Source organism: Galendromus occidentalis, unplaced genomic scaffold (assembly GCF_000255335.2).
Source record: "Galendromus occidentalis unplaced genomic scaffold, Mocc_1.1 scf7180000075742, whole genome shotgun sequence".
Classification (NCBI taxonomy): Eukaryota; Metazoa; Arthropoda; class Arachnida; order Mesostigmata; family Phytoseiidae; genus Galendromus; species Galendromus occidentalis.
Window position 1 is genome coordinate 32,686 of NW_003803732.1, and position 23,218 is coordinate 55,903.

General features: G+C 50.4%; 1 protein-coding gene across 1 annotated transcript; it reads left to right on the top strand.

The window, feature by feature from the left end:
• Positions 1–5,277: 5,277 nt before the first annotated feature.
• Positions 5,278–21,542, top strand: LOC100908673 (uncharacterized). The gene is made up of 16 exons (XM_029112810.1): positions 5,278–5,288; positions 12,142–12,212; positions 12,870–13,005; positions 13,189–13,275; positions 13,352–13,413; positions 14,157–14,298; positions 14,677–14,798; positions 14,897–15,154; positions 15,302–15,486; positions 15,628–15,767; positions 15,969–16,123; positions 17,576–17,713; positions 19,719–19,899; positions 19,981–20,213; positions 20,306–20,499; positions 21,447–21,542. The coding sequence occupies exons 1-16, from the start codon at positions 5,278–5,280 to the stop codon at positions 21,540–21,542; spliced, it is 2,211 nt and encodes a 736-aa protein (XP_028968643.1).
• The last annotated feature ends 1,676 nt before the right edge of the window (positions 21,543–23,218 follow it).

Sequence of the window (23,218 nt, forward strand, 5' to 3'; positions counted from 1 at the left end):
GTCTCCCGCCGGTGGAAGCAAGACAGAAACACTCGGATACGCAGCCGAAACTTCCCTGTGACATAAAAGGGACACTGGGCGAAGCTATGTTCGTTAGGATCCATCGTTGATGTGCTCTCTCTCGGGGCACACCGACAGCGCTCGAACTCCTAACCCGGATTCGCTTGAGCATACGATGTCCTGCGCCCGTTCCAGCGGCGATTGATTTAGCCGTAGACCTCTAGACTCTAGATTCTAGGAAAGTCAGTCTGAATTCTTTGAGCATGGTGCGTGCCTCACCTGCACCCTCTAATCGGAGGCGGACCAGGGATTTGACGTCGAGGGGCCCAAGACACCGTTGAGCCCAATTTATCGGAGGTCGTTCATTTCGATTTGGACAGTGGGAAGATTTTCTGGCAGTTGCGCGCAGGCTCCATCAGCTGTTCCGATGGAGCCCCTTGTCGGCACGCTGGTTTTCTTCCCGAGAGAGATAGGAGAGCCGGGTCAACGGGGTGGAATAGGAACTCGTGTATGCATACCGAAGATTTGCGCGAATTTTGTGTACAACGAGAAGGAGACATTCACAAAAAGAAGCAGCTGCTGCCGCCGTCGCCACCGTCGCTGCCGCTGCTGTTAGCTTCAATATAGGCCAAAGGAGCCTCAAGGCTTTCCTACCTATATAGCGGGCGACGCGGCGGTGGCTACAACGACGGCATTGGGGCGACGAAGGAAGGAAGCGACCAGGGTGACTGTTTGGCTGGGTCGCAAGGAGCGAAGGCCAACAAGCAAATTGATTCCAAAAAAAGGCCGCCCGCTCGCTTGCCTCCTTTTTTCCTGCCTTCGACTGCTGTTTGACATCTATATGCAAAGAATGAAGAGATCCTATACCTGCTCGTCCTATTCGTCTCATTCGCAGCGAGAACGCGCGAAGAGCTCGTCCTTCGAAAAATATACAAACTACGCGACAAAGAATCGTATTCGATGTCAACGCGATCCATGACGACGGAAGATGCGCATGACATCGAACCGTCGCCTTCCCCTCGAGCCTCTCCTCGGAGGCGCCGACGCGCACTGGAAGAAATACCCGATGTTTGCAGCGAGCAAAACCGAGCCGCCAGTGGACGTCGGAGCAGCAAAGGCTTGAGATCCCGTTAGATGCAGAAAAGAGGAAAAAATAATGATAGACAGACGAGAGTAGGTACCTACCTACCCTTCCATCAAGCCACTATGAGAGAAAGCTAACATTGCCTCTGGATGTTTTCTCTGGTGGAGCCTTGGTCTCGACCTCTCTAATCGTCGCACGCGCACTCTCTCGTCCTCCACGGGGCTGACAGCTCTCCGCTATACCTGTTTTATTTCTTTATCGATATTCTGCTCGTTCTACCGTTCCGCTGGAGCAGGTTGTCGCTCGGAGCCAATCGCCGACGCCGAGAACACCGTTCGATGTAGTGTCGAATTTGCTGGGATATTGATGACGAAATTTCGAGACGATTGCTGCTCATCACCGTTGAGTCGGGGAGGTATTATTGGCTGCGATGCCGGCTTGCTTTACTTCGCAAACATCGCTCGACTTCGACTCCTCTGGTTGGATCCCTGGTTGACTAGCTGCCGAGCGTGAACGCCTGGACGGCGAGTTTTGCCTCTCGTTGTCACGCTGGATGGAAGGCTGGATGGATGGTGGGTTGCAATTTCCTTGTTTAGTGCTCTCACCCTACCGGAAGTCTAGAGCGGAGCGCTCGACACAGTCGACGGTGCGCCATCCGAGATATGAGGATGCAATGAACTTCGAGCTCCACACTTATTTTCCTGCTTTCACACATATCCTGTGCGGATAAAAGGCTCGATTCATTGGTGAGCCGCGACATGCTCGCGGGACAGTGCTAGATCAGAATATTCCCGATTCTGTTTTCACATCTTCCATTCGAATACTGGAAGATTTCCCCGCGAAGGAGGGAAATGTTCCGTCTCCCTACTGCCAGCGATACATGTCTATGTGAGCTCACAAGGGGAAACCCACAGCCTGTCGACGACAACGACACTGACGTCCGGTGAGACGATGAGGCTGAACGCTGTGCGGATTGTGCGAGTGCTGAACACAAAATCCTTAAAATTGGATGTCATTCTCCTTTTTCCACCGAATCGTTCCGTCCTATCATCTTCCCCTATCTTCCTCTGGGCTCCTCGTTCGGGCGGCCACCGCTCTCACCGGTGGAATGTTTAGGGAAGAGCAAAAATGTTCTCCCTGCTCCGCGAGCGCGAGCTCGAGAGTTTCCATTTCATTTTCTGCGAGACTCCTCCCTCTCCCCCTCCCGGCTTTGGAGCGAGCAAGCCCGCGAAAAGGCGTTGCTCTATAAGAACCTTATGGTTGGCGAGATTCGTCGTAGCGCTCGCGGTAGTCGTTGCAGTCGTCCACATCGTTCGTGTCGGTGGCGGCGTGGAGGGGGGCCGGCGAGGGGGGGGAAGCGGTTTCAGGCAGACGCAGTCTTATTTCAAAACGCACCGAAGAAGTTCACCAAACGGACGAGAAAGCAACCATTTGAGATTTGCATCAAAATTCGATTTGGCCCTTCAAGGGGAAAGCCGCCGCCTATGTGGATCTCAGATCGTCTTGCACATCCCTTCTCCGAGATGTGACGGGAACACCGCAAGCTCGGCCGCTTCCGACACCGGTTCCGCTATCCCAAGCGACACGCATCCGAATCGTCAAGGAAAACGGAAGAAAGTCTAAACGCTATGGATTCTCCAAGTCCGAAAGATGCCGCTTCGCCGATGGGATCTATTCGAGATGTTTTCTCTCGACCCATCGAGTAATCATGGAGCGAGAAACTCAATACGCTCACGGCATTACGGCTCGGAGCTGACGACAATGAAATGACAAGGGAAAGCCCTATAGATAGGTGTCGCGCGTGAAAAGGGCGTCGTGTAGATCTTTGCGATCCCACGAGGACCGGCGACTGACTCCTGCTTCGTATAAAATTTACCACCGACATGAGGCATAAATTCTCGAGCGAGATCACCGTACATTCAAGTGCGCTATCAACTTCCGTTCGGCCTGTCGGCTCAGAATGTGGGCAGCAAAACTGCGAGAGTTTAGTTTACGAGGTCTTCACCTAATGTAGTTATGCGGCTGCACTCCGTCCGACTTGCCGTCCGCCAAGCCCGCCATCCACCTGACGATACGACTTCCGTTCAAGCGCCGCTCGTTCACGGTTATCACTCCGTTGTCGTCGTACGATGACGAACTAAATACACGGGAACGAGGACGTCTTTCGACTACCCAGTCGTTATTTCCTTCCTCGGTTTTCGTCTCAGCCCTCTTTCTATCGATGGTCAGAATGATGTCACGAGCGACCAGCAGCCGCGTCCGGACCAACGAACGGACCGCTCTCATGCAGTTCATAATAGTCAGCAATAGGAGACGGCTGCCGAGCGTCATATCTGCGGATGAATCCGACATGAAGCGACGCCTATTTAACAAGCCAAGCTTTCCTTTTCATCGAATAATGTCGTTCATTCGAAAAGGTCAAACAAAGGATAGGATGTTCCACAATATATGGTGTAGGGGCTTGGCGCATGCCCTCAGAGCGCACTTGAAATACTTGTCAAGCTTCACGTTCCGTGTGCGTGGTTTACGGAACACGATACATCCTGCAACAGTGGCATGCCTCTGATACACATCACTGCCTCAGACCCCCATCTTCCTGCCACGACGCTAAAGGCTTCCCGGGATCGAGGAAATCATGAATTTCTGAAGTCCATGCCTGCCCTAAGTTCGAACTCAAAAGTCGCGCAACGGGGTTCCAGTACCGATTATCGCGATGATTCAATTTCTTTGTCCTAAAATATGTTAACGTGATGATTGATAGTAAGACATCTGATGTGAAGATCAAAAGCTGATCGGAGACGGCGACTGGCTACACCCGTAGCGGGACATCTCGTCCGTGAGACTTGAAAAGTCCCTCCCACGATCGTGGTTCAAAGTTTTCGTACGTTTTTCCGCTGCAGGTATCATCTGCAGCATTTCGAATACTCATTCGACGGGATATCCTTAAGCACTTGCTGAACTCAGCATTATACCATCGTTTACAATCAGTTGTTCCCGAGCCCCGCGTCGAGATAACGGACCGAGGTTCGTAGACCTCTGAATAGAACTGAAACTCCGGGCGGAAACGCAATTATGAGTAGGGCAAATCCGTCAAGCTCCCAACAAGAGCCGGGCCTTCGACCACCCCGACGCTTATTACACGTGCTGCATTGTTTTATCGCTGAAGAGTGAAATCTGAAATGTCAAGCCAGCAGCAGGCTCTGAATTCGGGTGCGAGTGGAGCGAAAGAAGGGATATGTTTTTTCGTGTCCGAAAATCCCCGAGCCTCTGATACAAGTCGCTGGAATCAGACAAATCCCCCGGACTTTTGCGGTGACACTTCCTATTTTAGCGTCGCGCGGGATAAAGCACAAGCGCTCAGCAAACCTCTGGTTCTTCCTGTCGCATCCCAACTCGATGAAAGGTGAATTTTCTGTCGACGAAAAGATATTGGGTACCTTATTATTCGTGACGAGAGTCTCCATTTTGACAAGTCTATTCTTGTTTTTTTGACGGGCTCCTTCGTTCTGACAAGCTGTTTCTCTTTTATTCGTAATTGACGCGCCGAAACGATGATCATCCCTCCACAACACTTCGCGATGACCGTTCCCGACTAAATTCTGCGCACACCAAGGTTGAGTTAGAACTGGGAAGCTGTGAATGTACTTTTCGATATATGGGGGATAATCAATAGCTGACCGCGAAAACGTTCGCGAATCGGCTCGCGATCTTCATAGCGGTGAGCCCGGGAATCCGCAGCGCCGTTTCCGAAGTGTCCACACTTATTTGTGTGAATGGAATGCCTCTTTGCCTGTCCGCGCACCGTCAATGCACACAAGGGTAGCACAGGGGCAAGGGAGATGCGTCGAACGGAGAGGGATTCAGAATATCCAACGTGGGTCCGAGCCGAACTGCAGAAGTCTTCTGGCTTTGTCTGAATCATTCACGTCGCGCGGAAGTCCAACGGTGCTGTCACGTGCGTCAGAGGTTCTCAAATTCTCCGAGGTGGCCGCCAGAACTCCTTTCGTGAGGAGAAAATTTTATTGTGTCAACTATGCAATGATCTCATTCGATCCCGAGGAACCTGAACTCCCAAGTTTTTCGGCGATGGAATGATTATAGAATTTGGAATGTGATTCGTGAGGTGCCTGGAGTACTTTCGTGTAATAAGTGTGAAAATCGGATCGCAGCCAACACAAATAGGCGTACTTACGATGGATATGAGGTGAGTCGGAGTAAGGAGCTTCCTCTCGGGGTACACCGAGAAACAAGTTCGCCGAAACTCACTGCTAGTGACTTGATTCATCATTCAAGCATCCTAGAGTTTCTGCCTCGAGTTTTATCGAAGTGCTCTGCCCCAAGATCAACGGACCCTCGTGCGTTCCTCATCGAAAAATACCAAGCTATGAAAGCCTGGAGGGTGCCTGACTCGAGTCTAATATTCGAGAGCTATGATCTGGGGAACTGCAGGGATACTCAGCGAGGCAGCATCCTTCGTTCCTCAAGGTGGTCAGCACAGATTACGGACACGACTCGAGCGCTGGACAGGTTAGATCAGCGGCTTGGGTGCTTGAACTCGGTGCTGCAATTTTTCAAGACCTTGGGTCTCAACTTGAGGTCTTCGAGGTCAAGATTCCTCGGCGACCGGAATTTCCAAGCCATGGAGCTTGGATATGGAGCCAGGAGCTTCCGCCTCCCACTTTTTCCTCTTCGAGAGCAGAGTTGACGGAAGTCGCCCCCTCCAAGCCCGCCATAGATACTAGGTACGCCTTTGCTCACGGATCTTGCAATTTTCGGCACGAGAGGAACTTTGAAGCCTCCGTGGAGCTCGAAATCCGTCATTCGCACCCCGTTTCCCCCATCACAACTCTCGAGCCCCTAGAGTTGTGACGGAGATCTCGCAACGAGACGCCTGGACGCTTCGCTCGCTGGATAATAGAGATTGTCAAATGTGTTCGTGGGATCCGCCACTTTTCGGTCTATTTGTTGCGGGATTCAGGAACTCGGATAAGCCGGCGTTCGATAAGGACTGCGATTTTTGAGCCAGCTGGAAAGCCGTGGAATCGAAAACACTCGTTAAGAAAACCTGTCGCAGGGATGGCCGCTTCCCGAACGTTTGACGGCTCCCGACGGTGGCATTTAAGACTTTGTCTGTCTGGCGACGGCCATCCGTGAACCGGCGTCATCGCTGATTGAACTTCTTGCTTCCGTAGCTCCTCATTAAGATTTCGACAAACATATCGTGATGTAACGGGTCGAAAGTGACTCCGAGACGTCAGTGGAGCCGGTTGGGCCAATATCGATTGTTTTGGCCGAGCTCCTCGCAGCGGACGCTGGGAAAGCAACTCCCAGAGAAAATTAAGCTCGAGAGTCGCCTTCCAAACAAAGTCATTATGAGCGTCCCGAGACGATTCTCCCCAAGCACCAGGCGTAGGAACGTACATCGGTGACGCACTGACAACCGGCAAAAGCAGTTGGATTGTTCATTTTGGCGAATGCGGAGATAATGGTCCCGTATAACTTTCGGTGAACTTCTCCCTCGTCCTTTCTCATTCTAATCAACTTGGCACGGATGGACGTCGGTTACGCGTTCTCCATATCAGCTCTGTGACTTGCACCTCTGTGTAGTCCATGTCAGATATGATTCTGAACACAAGTCCGACGGCGCCTGCGCAGACAAGTTGACAATAATCAGCATTGACTTCTGCGCCCGCGGACATAAGAGAAGAGCTCGTTCTGCCAGTCGGTCCTCCGGCCTCCTAGTCGATTACAAATTTTTCCGAAGTTTCGAACCCATGGGGAGCGATCACCGTTGAATATGAGGAGACTTGGACGTGAGAAGAACCGTCCAAGTTTTTATGCCGTTCCTCCTATTGCTCAAAATACCACCCTATATTCGCATCAGTTAGGCTTAGGATTTTCAAGCTGCCGACAAGAGTTTCGACACTGAAAGTTCGTCCACGGAAACGTTTCTCTCAGAAACAATAAGTCTGAAAAGTAGACAACGAGTCGCGAAGCGAGCGAGTCCTAACCGAACCAGTTAGCGACGAAGAGCGCAATCGAACTTTACCGGTTTTGTGGGAGTAAAAATAACAAAAAAAAAGAACAGTAGGGTCGTCTTGACGGACTGCCCGACAGCTTACCGATCGGGACAAGCGAAGTCCACTGTTCCGATTCTGTTAGCCTCAATTTTGAGGAAGCTACGACTCGCGAGTATTGGGATGGGATTCGCCACCGGATCCCCTTGTTCACCTTGTTGTCCACATCGGCGATTCAAACCGGCCGGCTGATTTGGCGTAATTTGGAACAAGCGCTCTCGCGCCGTCTAGCGAGTGTGGCAGCGGAGACTCGTGCAGAGGCGATCACGAGCGCAGCCTCCTCGGGAGATAAAAAGTATGATTTCGGCCCCTCGATCTTCGGCATATATCTCGGTTCAAAATCACGAATATCGTAAGCGACTATTTCATCAGGCTCAACGAGGGGTTCCCAGTTCCATTGCCGTTTATGATCATTAGGAGCATTGCATGGTTGCTGGGGCAAGAATCGCAAAGTCAGAGTTTCGTCTTCGGTTTCGCCGTTGAGAGGCCGATGGCCGTAACTGTATCTATATCGTCAAATCTGTCGCAGGCCAATACGCCAAAGGGCTCCAGCCCTTCTTTGGGCAGCCAGCACGTCTTCGGAGGCAAATGATCACGTTAATATTGTACCTCGCGTACGATAAGTATCTCCCGAAGCTGAATGAAAGACATCGTTCTTAAGAATGAGCTTCGCCCCACTTCGCTCGGACATCGAGAGGTCAACGAATTTTCGTCGGTTGATATCGATCGGGAGGTCGCTTCAACCTTTTGCTCTTTGGTTCGAACGACACAATGCTTGTTGTGAACACTTGACATGCATTCGGAAGACGGGCCGGACTTCCGAGCGCTCTACAGATCGTCATACCGTTATGGAATCACAGCAACAAGAGTCTGAACATCCGGAAACCCGACACCTGACTGGCCACACGTGACGAATCCACAATGAGCCCCGTCGACATATCGAAATCCGACTATTTGACGAGATCAAAAAGTCAGATGGAGATATCAATCTGTATGAGCGCTCGGCTACGATTCCGATGCATGTGTACTCGGGAGAACACGCCAGGAAACCGTGGCTTCATCCGTCTCCGTCTCAACGGAAGAGGCGTACGAGGAAAATCCTGTCGAACTACGATGAATTGGCGTTGGCCACAGAAGCCACGCACGGAAATTCCCGGAGCGTCCGCTGGGAAGATGTTGCCGTGAGGTGCGATGATGACTCCAGCCCACGCTCACTTGGTTAAGACGCGACGTCTCGCTAAATGAGTCGTTCAAATGACCGGGGTAAAGATGAAGTGTGGACTTCGCTCTGTCAACTTGATCTCCTCTTGCCCCGAACGATTGAAGACGGCTCGAGATGAAATACTTGTAGGGTCGGTCGTTTTCGACGACGGCTCTTCGAAGAGGCGGGTGTCCGATAATGGGGTTCCCGCCTCTGTCTGGAGATGCCGACACGGATCGTTGCAACGCCGCCGGAACTCGGTTCGCTCCGGTCCCGGTCAGCTCATTTCGTTTGGGGCTTTCGGACTGAATCGAGAGATAGGTGGCAGACCTGCAACTCTGGAAACACATGCGCTCGCCATCAGCTCCCTGCGGGCGATTCAGCTCAATACCATTTCCCCGACGATGGGGGGGAGGGGGCATTGGGCGAAGGGGGGAACAGGCCAATGGCGGATCCGCGTCTGGTCATTTCTTCGAATGATTTTTTTTGTGTGACAATTGGCAGGGAATGCACTTTCGCTCGATTATCGATGCGTGATTTCGATTACATAAGAATAGAACGCAGTGTTAGCTAATGAGCCGGTAGATAGTGGTTCATCGACTGCGCTTGCGATAAACATCTTCAGGAGAATGGGCAGCGAGACGTGCTCCCTGATTTATTCGATGGCCCTAGCCGTGGGCGATTCCCGCGGCGACAAGAGTAAGACGTTCTTCTGACCCGGCTCCTCGGTGACGACGCCGTCTGTAGAGCGATGCCGTGAAGGACTCGTCATGGAAGAAACGAAAGCGGCAGCAGTAGTCGGACAGACACAACAAGCGAGCATCAACAAGCATTCGAATGATGGACCTATAGCTGGACTAACGGACAGATTTGATGATTGGTGAAGTGCCGGTCTCCGGCGGCAGCGTGGTGCGGTGTGGATGTCGTCGCGGTCACTGCCCCGACAAGAATCGATGTTGGGCTAGCTAATACGTCCAATACGTTACTTCCGCGCTGCGAGGAACAAGATCATTGTTGACGACACCACGGTTGGTAAACTGTCGCCGTAGCTACCGTTCAGCGCTTCGTATGTTTCGGTAGTTCGGGGCATCGGCGAAGTGATTTTGGACGAGTCCGTGATTATATCGCGGAAAGCGCGTATATATTCTTCCGAATACACTGATCTAAGAATGCAAACGCGTAAATTTCTTCCCGAATTTTTCTTTTGTACACTTGGGTGGTACTTCCTCCCAGCTCGCCGCGGAGTTCCCCATTGCCGAAGATCTTCTTCAATTTCTGTCATTGGCAACGAAATAGGTATTCGAGGCGTATGAGCACCGAAAATGAAAGAACATAAGCGGCGAACAGAAAGTCACGGAAAATAAGTTGACGAAACAGCTTGGCATCCTCATCATGCGAAAACATGGAATCTCTCGTCCACCCGAAACGAGACGGAGATTGAAAGCGAACGCGCGTCCACGGGCCAAAGATGAAAGTTTTCTGTTGCTTAGATGACCTCCAATTATCAAGAAGTCACTCTTTCGTCATACAGAAAACAACAACGTCCCATGTGAGCTCACGCGAGCTCCCACGGAATCAATTGCAATTATCTCGCTTGCGCAACATCTTTTCGGCAGTGAGAAATATATGCTGAGGAAAATCAGTGTCTTCCGGGAGGGTCGCTTGGGCAGCTCTCCTCGTCGATATTCAGGCCCTCTCGAATAATTCAGATCGACCTCTCAGATCGACGACGCATCGTTTGCTTTGTTCTCCATTTTCCTACTGAAAAGTGCGAAGCTATTTCCTCGTCTTTTGTGCTTTTGTTATTCATCTGTCAGTAAGGATCTGTCCGTGATCGGTGATTAGTGTATTCGGTAAATCACTACGGAAGACCTTCGAAGTTGTCAAATCGCAGCCTCATCTTTTTTCTCCCATTCAATAGAAGGAGGAGCTTGAAAGGCTTTCTTCTTCTGCAACAGTGAAACGACAGAAAAATTTCGGATCGAGCGAAGGTTTTTGGGAACAGCGATGACTCCCTTTCAAGCTCAACTTTTCTTTTCTTTTTCGTCTGAATGGGAGCATTCGAAGCCTGGGTCCATCATTTCGCCCGGTCGCAGATTCCCCCCCCCCCAACGCCTGTGCATCGGAGACTTTGGTATTCGCTGAACGATTGTTTTGATGAAGGAACCCATCCAAGCGGTGAAAGAGAACTCGATATAGATTATCTCATCAAGAAGCTTAGGCGGGCGATCCCCATCGTTCGTGGTGAAGCCGAACATTCCTATGAATCGAATTAAGCCATGTTTATCGCCGCTGAATCAAGAAAGTGAATCAGGCTTTTTCCGGTGAAAACGGTAAGCGAAGTCTTCTTCTTATGATCCGTCGCGTTCTAGGAGGCATTCGACAAGCATTGGGATCGGAACGGAGGGGACGAGGTCCACAATGTCCGGATAAATTTTGTCCATTGGGACTCCGGAGCAGGTTGAATAGCGAAGCGATTCGATGGCGAGGTACGATCCGATTTGGGGATGAATCCGGAGGGGGAGATGGGAAAGTGCCGTGTTTCGACGTACCTCGCTTGGCAGAAAGCTCGGGCCCAGATGACAGTTTATCTTGAGGTCCGAGGCACGAAACAGAGACATCGCTTCATAAGCATCTGTGACAGTGGTTGATTTATTGCTCCACGGGGTCAAATTGCTCGTTTCTTGTCTTTACCCTTCAATCATTTTCTACGTATGTATGGAAGTCGTACTCGCTTGACCATCGGCTTGTTTTTCTTCGACAAGTCATTCGTTGGACAGCTTGAGTTCCCATCTTCACATCTGTAGCAGCGACGCTTCCGAAATAATGGAAAGAATAAAAGGCGCATCCCAGAGACAGATTTCATGGAGTATGAGTACGATTCCGCCGAGCAAGCACAAAAGCCATGAAGACATTGTTCTCATATTATCAAACATACTACTTGGGAGAAGATTGTTGCATATCTCGAGCCAGGGGCATTTACATGTCAGATATTCCGTGATTTCGTGTTTTTTTTTGAATGAATAGACTAGTCGACGGAGGTTCTGAAGTTTCATATTGCACCCAAAACTCGCTTAATAGCTGGGCGCTTGAATAGCGATGGGTTCCTATCAGAATGGCGTCAAAACGCAAACTGCGTGTTTTGTCATCACAGAGAATATTTGTAGTCGCTTCACAACTCGTGGACATTTTAAGCGTCCATTCCTGGAGGGCATAAATGTCCGAGGGGTGCCACAATCCGCTTGAGTTGCATCTTCTGTGAGACGCGCAATACAAGCCGCTTGGATAATGACTTGCCACATCTCAATTATCTCCCTTCTCGGCCAACAGTATCACATCATTTAAGGTGCAACTTTAAGTAACGAAAGGTACTTCCGAAGATTGGCTACTTCTCTGCTTCGCTTGTTCATGTTACGCTACCTGAGGCTCTGCTTCGTTGGATTTTGCATTATCTGTTTCGTGGGAGAGCGAAGTTCCACATATATATAAACAATGCTTACTTCTGAGTAATTAATGTATCTTCCGCGCACAGATGACTTTGGGGGATTTTTTTTCTCGGGGATAACTTAGCTCGATCGACGCATCTATTGTCTTGTTAAATGATTATCAAGTAATAAAAGTCCTACGGCCCAGAAAACCTGCCCATAAAAAGTTTTTTGCTCGCTTTTTTCCATAAGCTGAAGCTATGATCTCCTTCTTCGCTTGCTGCGGAGCGGCTGGTGCTCGGCTTCGACTAGCTATGAGACTCGTCGGAACTTACCTGTTACCTTTTTTTCCAGTGATCTCAGTCGGAGAGGGTTTCCGGCGATTGCCTCTTGCGTCCTATGCGGCGTCGTAGCCCTAGCTGTAGGTGAGTGCGAGAATTGTTGTTCCTCATTCTTGCGGCATACGCTGAGTGACGAAGTATCATCGCTCGAAAGTTCGACGTCGGCATGAACGCTTTCGACGGAAGGTAAAAAAAATCGTTTGATTTCAAACTTGGAGCAAAAACAGAATCCGTCGATGCGCCACCCTAAGAGGTCCTCTCCGTTCGCGAGATCGTTGATGCTTGAAACTCTTCTGATACTTATCAAGCCCCCGAAGTGTTCGCTTTCGCTCGAAATCTGGATCAAGTAGAGGCGGGTCAGATGCGAAAATGTTCGGTTATAATCTGTGCGTGCGTTTTTGTCCGCTCCTATTCTTCGAGAGGGAATCTTTGTCCTCCTTCTGATTTCTGACCGGAGCTTCTGGTACGAGGCATTGATTTGGATAAGGGTGGGCGTTCAGCTACCAAGAGATAACTATTACCGCGCTCACGCGATCTGTGGTTCACAATTTTTTCGTTGAGTTCCATCAGGCTTCGAGGCACCTCGCAGAGTTTCCAGCACAGAATATTCCTTCATCTTCTACCGCGATCACCGGTAGATTCTCGGTGCATTCCTTTTGGAAGAGTGCGAGCAGTTCCCAACAGACAGGGAAAAAATCTTTGATAGCTTTCGTGAGGATAACGCCTCTCCTAATCTTCCAGCTCAAATGAACTGTCCCGAAGATTCAAGTACGACTTTTGAAAAAATTGTCGGCTATAAACCTTCGCATTCGAGACTCACTCCTATGTATGGAATATCTGAAGACAATTCTGGGACAACGTCTGACTGTATCAAAAGGTTTGCTCATCCCGCTTTATTCCGAGCTTCCTTCTCATGTTTTCCTTTCATTGTAACTTTCGCTCTACGCCCGGTATTCGCGGCACGATCTCACGCGCTCGCCTTGGAGTAGGATATTAGTCCGCTGGTCTATGGATTGATTTGGAGTCTTGGACCCTGCATCATCCTGATCTCGATTTGCAGATGCCACCAATCAAGCGAATGCATGGGCGTCATGGTTAACTACGATAGAAACATATGTTTTGCCGCCAGTTTCGTGCCAGCTAATCGGTAAGCGAGTCATCGACACGAATCGTTGGAATTTTCCCTTCAAGTTTTTTGAATAAGCGAGAGGATTTTTTTTCAGCCGTGAGAAATTGCTAGCGTCATCAGACAGAGCGAACTACTTCGAAAAAATGTGTATACGAGGCGAGTATTCTTGTCATTTGTTTTTCGCGCCCATGTCTTGCGACCGAGCCGTGGACGACATGCAAAAAACTGTGTGCTTCCTCGAATGATGCCAGACATGTAAACGAAAAAGAACAGACCGATAGCCCCACCGATAAGGAAAAGCTCTCGCCCAAAAATATCGATCGCAAGTTCGACGCGACATTAGATGATCATTTCGCTTTTTCCGCGCGGAATGATGAAGCGACAGTGTTCGAGCATAGTTTGTGCAATTTGATGACCCCCGCCGTCGATCCGTCTTCGATTTTTCCCGTGATGTCAAACACTATCGGCCGCTTATCGAAATTGTTCTGCCTGAGGGACGTAGATTCAGGCGGCTAAGATACGGTCACGGATCGCGACATCATTACGACGAAGAAGTTCCTACAAACGATCGAAACCGTTATACATGAAGCAACATCGTGGCAGTGCATGCATGACAATCGAGCAGGCCTTCGATACAGAAGAGGGGGACCCTCACTTTCGTAGAAATCTTCGCCGTATCTCGAAACACGTGTCTACAGATTATCGCATCCACAGCGTAGCACAAAAACGGGAATCGATCTTTTTCGCCACGGTCTGATAATTCGCGATATCATCCGTTGGAAGCATCATTAGATCATCGAGAAGCGTTGTGTGGTTTTCCTCTTTTCTTCTCGCTCTAAGACAGTTCGGTGGACGAGTCGATCTACCGAAACTCATGTATCGATTTCCGGACGTTCCAGGCCCGGTCTGTGATCGAGCATTCATCATGGAGCGTGTTGTTGGGAAAGAGCTCGCAGGATTCGACAACCGAGTCATAGGAAGCATTCAGAGTCGTCGGCAGTGCGAGGAGCTCTGTCTCCAAGAACAGGCGTTTCCTTGTCGGTGAGTTGACGGGCGGAATCAGAGAAATGCCGTTCACGTTAGCGCCTAATCCGTGTCTGCGAAGACGCGACAAAAACAAGAGACCCTCAGTCTTGATAGTATGATTGCGGATTCCTTCCGTCGCAGTGCCAGATTCGAATTGTTTCCCATTGTTGCCGAACGTTCTTTCAACGGGGGCAACGCGGCGTCAGGATTCCGGAATGTCTGTTCAAGCTTGATGCGGCACTTCTCAGTCAGACAAGTCGATTCCGTGCGACGGAACTCTTGATGACGGCAGCGACGACGACGCGCTTGATCCCCACATGTTTGATCTAATCGATGTCAATCAGAGATTTGTCGAGTGAATTCTTCAAGCACGCCGCTTTGGATATCTTTCAGATCAGGAGAATACGACTCCTCGGTACAGGAATGCAGGTTATCGAGTGAAGATCGCCGCTCACAGCCGAGCTCCTTCCGAACGGCGAGCAACGTCGAATATTTCGAAAATCAATGCGTTTCACGTAAGTACGCTCGTCCGCGATGAGCTCGACAAGCTCTCGGGCTGCGGAATCAACACACGTGTGGTTCTGATCCGAGCATTTCTCCCACCAACCTACAGATGGCCCCAACGGCTGCGACTACGAGCAGCGAAAGGACGTCGATATCTTCAGGGCAGACCAGGTCCGGGCGGCCTTCTCATCGGAACAGTGCCGAGCGCTATGTGACGGATGCAAGGAATTCCTCTGCAGGAGTTTCTCGTTTTTCCCTCCAGCCGCGCTCTGCGCTCTCTCGTCGGATGACACCCTGTCGGTTGGAAGCAACGCCCTCAGGGCGCGACAGGGTGTGAGCTTTCACCAAAAAGCGAACTGCTTAGACTGTAAGCACCTAGAATACGTTCGGACCTGGGGCGGCGAGCCCCCAAGAACATCGAGCTCTTCTTCGTGCTCACGAAAATCCGTGTGAGCATTGTAACATTGGAGCTCGCGATCTAAAGAGAGCCCTCTCTTTCACTTGTATCGTGCAGTGCGATTGAACTGCGACGAGGAGGCCATGGTACTGTCCCTGAACACTCTCGAACCGTTTGAAGGACGAATCTACTCGAAGGTCGACAATCCTCCGCCGGGCGATTGCGAAGTTTCAGGCCGCGGAGATCGCACGACGACGTTAGCGATGAGCCTCCGCACGAATCGTTGCGGCGTTGAACGAGACGTGAGTAAATCAAGCGACGGGAGCTGGAGGAAGATACGAGAACTCGTCCATCACCAGAGCTCAACGCGGAACAGGAGTGACGAGGGAACATTTTATCATGTGTTTATTAATTTATTCATTCTTGTTGCATAACGTATTCAGGACAACGGCGTGTTCACATCAACTATTGTCATCCAACATCATCCACTCATACAACAGAAGGGCGACCGAGTAATCAAATTGTTCTGTAGTTTCGACGCGGTCAACAAAACGATCACGAACACGTACAAAGTTCTCATGGGGTAAGTGGAGACGATTCGTCGAATCCCCGCACGAGCCAGTAGATGCACCCGCTTCTGACTTTCGAGTCCATGGAGCCGACAAGGCATTGAATATATAGAAAACAAGAAGTTCATATGGCGATAAGTCGCGGAATCTTTATTCGGCTAAGGAGAGAATGCCGGGATCTTGAGAATGCGACGAAACTTCTTTGTACTTTGAAGCGCTCAAAGTGTGCAGGCGGGGACTGTCAACGCAACGGCTCCATCCCCAAACATCCGGTTGAGGATCACAGACCGCAACGGTGCCGATGTCATCGGAGCGAAACTTGGGGACGAACTCTATTTGAGAATCGAAATCGACGACGATTCTGTCTTCGGTAAGATCTTTGCTCTAGAATCGGACCATCAATTTCTTGTAACGGAATTGCAGAGTGCAGCATCTTCTCTCGGTCGCGACCAACCGCGTAGTGCGATTTTTCTCGAAATCACGAAACGGGGGGAAGCAAACGTCCTCCTAAGAGTATCCGGTCAGAACCGTCCAATCGCTGCGGGTAAACGTCTTCGATGCTTACATCGAATGGGTGACGTTCTGCGGGGTAACACAGGAGAGCTCGAAAGGACCCACGAGGGCTCGGAATCACGCGTGAGGGCGAGGGTTCGCGAATCTCGAGAAGAGACATTCGAAGGAGGGCTCAGCCAAGTCTTTCGCGTGCCCTAGACGCAACTCCCTGGCTGGAAATCGGCGCGTACGATCGAGTCAAGCCCCCGGCAGAGAAATGAGGCCATGGCTGCGATACGAAATCATTCAGCTATCAGAAAATCCGTTTCCCGCCGTCGCTGGTCGAGCCGCTCAAAACTTCAGTCGCACGGCATCTGTCATTCGCGGAAAGAAATTAGCGGATGTGATCGGTTCGAGAGAAAAATCAATACCGTTGAGTGAATTGAAGGTGAATATTCGCAATCTTGAAAAAAAAAAAATTCACCCAGTTCACCCTTGTTGACGTCTGAATTGCATCGAATCGAAGGCGAAATCTCAAAGGAGACTGCTTCGAAATCGGATCGACCTCCTTGAAGTTGATTTGACCGCAGACAAAATAAAGACGACAACTTCTTTACTTTCCGTATTTCGTCCCGGTTGATGACTTGGAGCGTCATTCGGATCAACGTGAACCTCAAACAAAACAAAAGCCGACTGAAGAAGAGCGCCTTCCTCAATATCGACTGGTTTATCGAATCAGACTCGGATTCGGGCAGGCATCCGTGCTTTCGCCAGCTAAGATGGATCACGGGGGCTAGTATTCAGGACGTTCCGTAGCGGACGAAGATGGAGAATAAATAGAAAAGCCAAACTTCATGAAGTTCCGTTGACTGAAATTCGGACATCACGAGAGAGAATCAGTTCGACTCTTCACGGTGGGATAAACACCATCGCCGTGATGGTTCTTCTTTTCCGGCTCGCCTTCTCGAGCGAGCTATTCGAGTGGCGATGATCTAGTGGCGCTCTCGTCCACTTTTCCGTTGTTGGCGTCATCGTCGTCGACAACGTCGTGTTGTTGAGCAACTTCCAAAGGTAGCCTTCAGACGACGGAGGTGGAGCAGATTCACGATAAGATTCTCTCGAAGACACTGGTGATTCTGTCTTTGACGGGAGAAGTCCGTCGTGCCGGTCGTTAACGAATCGCGCGCAGCACCCACACTGCGAAACGCCGCGCCGGTGGCACGATACGGAGGCGAATACGGGCAGCGGCATTCTACCTCTTCGATAGAGTGATCAGATATCGTATCTCCTCGTGATCTCGAATACCGAATTGTTCTCACTCGTGTTCCAGGGATTTACGCTAGGGATCTTGTGGCCACTTCGGGCAGGAACGATGACTCCATCGCGCTGCTGGACAACTCCGGCTGCCCCATAGACAACTCGATATTCCCACCGCTGAAGAAGATTGCTCGAGGGAAAGCATTGATGGGTAAGAATATTTCCCGAGTCATGGGAAGAATTGCTCTCCCGTCTGATTGATGGGACTGACTGACCCGAGAGGCGAATCGAAAAGTGGATTCATCATCGTCAGCGGTCTCGGCGGCAGGCCGGAAGCTTCGGACTTGGAGCAGTCATGGGAAGCTGCCAAATGCGACATCATTACTAGCGTCGGAGGATGTCGATATACTCCCCATACAGCGTCTCAGTCTGCAGTAGATAGGGATTCTTCAGTCCTTCGGAGGCAATCCACGACGATAAGTCCAGACATCATGGATCCGGGCTCCTGGGTGAACACATGAGGCAGAAAACAGTCAGAGCGGCCCCTGTCGCTGATTTCTCCTAAACGATCCCACAGTCCACCGAGCAGTCGAATTGTCGTGATTTGCATGATGCCGCTCGATGGGTTCAGAAAGCAACCAATCGTTTCTAAGGAAGCGCCGATCTCTTGACAATAACGACGGGAAAATTCAAATAAGTCGGAAGTTCACCCGAAGAACACGCAAGTTCTTCCTGAAACACGCTCGCTCTTTCTTTTCCAATCTTCCATAGCGCCCGGAGTTGGATGATATCCGCGGTCAAATCGTTCAGGAAAACCACGGTTCGGTAGTCCACCGGTCTGGGCATTTTAGCGGACACAAATACTCCCTGAGAGCCGCACAGCTGGTGGTGGTGTTCTCCCGGATGGCTAAGTCGTCAGAAAATGCCGAAATGGGCAAGTGCTGGGTGTCACAGATCCACTTGAGTCGACCGCAACAAAGACTTTGAGGAGATTTTTACCCAGACCCGGCATGAATAGAAAAAGAGCGTATCCACAACCACTGCGCGTGTCTGACCGTTCTAACCATTTAGCGGACCACAAAACCGACTTGAAGAGCTACCGGAAAACTTAATGAACAAAACACGGGCGATTCTCCAGAAAATCGCTGATGGGCAGCGCTCGCTTTGGTCATAATTCTGAGAGAACCGTTTTTTTTTCTCTGCTGCTTTTTCTCTGACTCGCCACCAGCATTGAAATGTGACTAGACAGAGATCGAGTGGCCAGTTACAATTACTCGTCTCGTCGACCACTCGCAATGATTATTAGTCTCACGATTCTGCACATTCTTCATCCCACGGATCGAGTGACCGCGAAAGAGCACAGAGATGCCTCTGACTGATACGAGACCCGTGTCCGCGACGGTCATCGTGGATCGATCGCGTCCTCACAGTTCATCCGAAGTTGCATCCGGAGCGTATGAAAATTCGAGCGGAGCCGTCGAAGGGAGCCGAAGTCCTATCGGCCATCCTCTCATTGTATCAACTCTTGGTGCAATTGGCACCGCCGTTAACTGACCGGCATACTGATTTTGACGATCAGGAAATACAACTTAGTCTGATACGCGATGCCCGTCGTTGCGCTCTTTGCTTGAAGGAGTGGCGACGGACGTTCGAAAGGCCCTAGGGCTTCGTACCCGGCTCCGGCTCGAACCGCACGGATAACTGTTGAAAACATTAGCTATTTATTCCGCGACGGTACGGCACTCTTCTCGGATTCTCCTTCCTGTTTCGCAATCGTAGCACAGGAGTCCGATCGCGAAGACGTACATTTTCACTTTTCTCCTGATCGAGTTCCGCCGAACCGATGGCTCCCGAATCATTCGCGAATAGAACAAATAGATTTTCAGATTCAAACATTCAGACCTCCTGATACGGAAAGATAGCTGGCCGCCTATTTGTTGCAAACCCTACAATTCAATTCGCCCGGAGGCCTTTAATTGAAGTCCATTTTGAATTGATATCGTTTGATCCCATCCTAGCTCGGCTGTTGGAAGTAGGCGACCGTTGTTTTTGTGACCCTGGAAACCAGAAATCTGTATCAGATAGGAGTTTGCGCTCGATATGCTCTAGCACGCGTCTGAAATTTCCGCTCCGCATGACACAAGGAATATTTATAAATCCACATAGGTAGACAGTCGCCTCGGATAAAATTATTGAAGCTTTCATCCGGATCGCAGGGAAATTCGAAGCATTCAAGTTCGCAGACGATACAGTCGTGCGGTTTCAAGTGACCGTGCAATTCTGTTTGCACGAGTGTCCTCTTCCCACCTGCTCTTCTCGAGGGAAGCCGTCGGATTTCCAGCACGTGCATCCAGACCGGGATCATCCCAGAGAGCATAATTTCCGAGACTTCCACAAGTGAGTTTTGGGAAGTAGATTCCACAATCGAGGTGAGCTTCTCGCAACGACGACTAAAACCCGGTCACTGCATGCGCGCAGGTCGTCCGACAGACAACTCTCGACGAGAGCCAAGAGAGCTCACTCGGCCGCGTCGATCATGAGGATGCTACCGACTCCGTCTTCGACACCAGCACCGACCTCCACGCCGTCCATGATGCCTGACTTTCCGCTCCAGAGAGAAATTATCGTCGAAGGGATCGTCGACGGACGTAGCGCGAATGAAGTCAACATCGTCCCAAGCAAAAGTAAACGTGAGATTCTGATTGAGTCAGGTCGCTCGAGTGGAAACTCAACGGCCCAAAATCATGAGATTCATGAGGCTGGTTCCCGCACAGCCCCTCAATGAGTTTCGCATTTTCCGCAGCTGCCTACGACGCTCACATGCTATGCGCACCCTCGAGCATGGTAACTACGTGTCTCGCAATTGCTCTTGTGGCTCAGGTGCTTATTATCTCTGCCTGTGTTTCGTGCGTTGCGCTGGCGAGGAGACCGCAGTCGGTAATGTCAAATAGATCCGATCATTCGGAATCACCGGTGATGAGACATCAACACCCGCAGGTGAGTGTTTCCAGACTGGGGCAAACTTCCCGATTCGTGACAAGCGATCTGGAAGACGGTGACCGCTGTCGAAACTCGCATGTGCCGTCGTTTTCCTCGACAAGCAAGACGGCTAATAGCAGTGTGCGCTTCGGATCGACTCCCCTCCGGCGAATGGAGTGAAACTTCTGCACGGAGTCCCGCGAGCAGTCGAGCTCTTCCGTCATCCGACGCGTGCGTCTCAAGGGATTAGCTTATGATTAGGGTAAACACGCGGAAGATTACTTCTCCAGTCAGAAAAATGGGTGTGGGGTGATCATCTGTTAGAAGTTTGTCAGAAGCACGTTTCCAGAACGTGTATGAGTCGAGTCGCCGGTTTCCACCTCGCTCCAGATTTAGACTCACTCTGTCTACAAACATTCTTCGCTTGTTAGAAAAAACCGAATGGGTATTCCTGTTTTCAACAGCCAATATAAACTGTCGCAGGCTGCTATTTTATATCTTTCTCCCCTGGAGCTCCCTCCTTCGGGGAACGGCTACAGTCGTAATCAAGTTTCGGTCATTGGACAACTTTTGGTAAATTGCACGGTTTCCGCACGACCATTCGACAACGTCCAAACATAGAAGATGGAGTCGAACTGGTGGAAGCCTGAAATGAGCGAGAGCAGAAAAACGGCGGAGTGATCATTCCCGACAGTTTGTTTGGGACGTAGAGGTTGCTCAGAGTCCAAAGAGAAGACTCCGCTCATCGATTCCCATCCTCCTCGAGAGGAGTTCGCCGCTTCCAGGGCCATTTGCCTTCCACTTCCAGCTCCATGGTGCGGCGTCCGCCCGCCGGCCAATCGATCGATTAGATGCCCGAGTCTGACGGCATCGCCAGACTACGATCTCATTCATTTTGACCGATCGACTGGCGGTGATTTTCATGCAAGTATCGCACACGAAGATAAGTTTTGATCTCATTCCAGGCCTTCGACGCTTACGAGCCGGAACGCAGACGCAGTAGAATGCGCGATTACGAGACCTCGTGGGGCATGGCACCAAGAATGCACTCTCATCGGTGATGGATGTCAACGCGAGGATGGTTTCCACTCCTTGAGTGCTGTACATAATATTACTCATGCAAATGTAAATAGCGTTTTTGCGCAGAAGATTCGCTCGCCATACGGACACCGAGCTGGGTCTCTCTCGTCGACCCGACACGTGAGCCGTGGACGAGCTCTCATCTGAGATTGGCAGAGTCGTATCATTTTCCGGTCGTAGAATGGACGGTACGGCAGATTCGCCCGGACGTCTGGAGATTCGACAGAAGCGTTGCCGCCATGGTTTCGCCCTACAAGCTTGGTGAGCTCGGCGTTGACGTCGTACTATCCGGATGCGATCGGAGAGCAGGAACATCCTAAGACAGCCCTCAGGATCTTAACTCCGAGGGTTCTTCCAAAGCGGCAGCCATCGCAATATTGCCGAACGCAGCGTTCGGTGCTTCTAATTGTTGAGAGAGCAAGAGGGTGCAAATGGGGATGCCCCGCTTAATATATCGCTGTCGTCAGCGTAGGGTGATAGAGCGCAGTATTCTGCTTGTTGATTTTTTGTTTTCGTTCGATGTTTTAATCGATGAATCGTTCAACGGATGCTCCGCGAGCGTCTTCGAGATTTTGGCATGAGAGGGCCGCCAGACGGTGAAAATCCTCTGTGGAGAATGAACACGCAAACACGAGTACCCAGCAGTTCGTGAGCATCGAAAACGGAAAAACTCGTCGAAGTTTTGTCGAGGATTCCGCGTTCAATCAATAAAGTATCTCACTTAATTACTCTCGGATATTCTCTGTGTCGTCTCCGAAGCGTTCAGTCCGTTTAAGAATACATACAAACTTCGTGCAAGACAACCAACCAACTTGTGATCGGGGATCTACGGGGAGCCGATTTGGAACGAAAAAACACAAACGCCGTTAGCGAGACGGGTCAGCGGCATAGTAGTTTAGTTTGTGTCTAGCACAGAAACTCCGGACAAAGGCTGAGCATTCTCAATGGAAGCACAAAGTGTACTTGCAGTAACAATGTTCGATATAGCTTTTCCGTGAATACGTTGATGATTGGTTTGCGAACACATTCTTCGTGATCTTGAACATACCACACCCGACGACGGTGGATAGATGTAAATAAGGCAATCAAAAAAAAAAACAGCCGTTACGTGCCGACCACCACACTCACGGACTCGCCACGATAACAATGAGGCTTTTTCCGCTCCTCGGGAACCGCTTGCTCTCCACCCCTCTTAAACGAAAGAAAAATTAGGATAAATATCAGTGAGGAGGGCCACCCTGATTTTCCTCGAGGTTTCCGGGACGGGGATTCTCGCCAGATCTGGAGAGACGATTCGTGTTGGAATCTGACTTCTAGACTGTTCGGGAGTCTGTCTCCTGCGGAGAATCGGTACTCGGCCGACAACTCTGTCGGAGAAGCAATCCAAAGCCTAGAAGAAGATGTAAAGCAATTCTTGTTCGGGCGAGAACGATTGAGAAAACACTCTATGGAAAACTGCTTTGCAACGGAAAGTTGAAGGACATCTATTTGAACAGAATCGTGACGATGATATGACGAATACATATTACCTAAAAGTGCTCGGCGTCAAGTTGTGCGGTAAGAGTTTCCTGCGCCCCACGCGAAAGAGGAATCGCTCGTGGAACTCAAGTCAAATAAACGGCTCAGCGAGTCGGTTTGTCCGGGCAATCCTGACTTA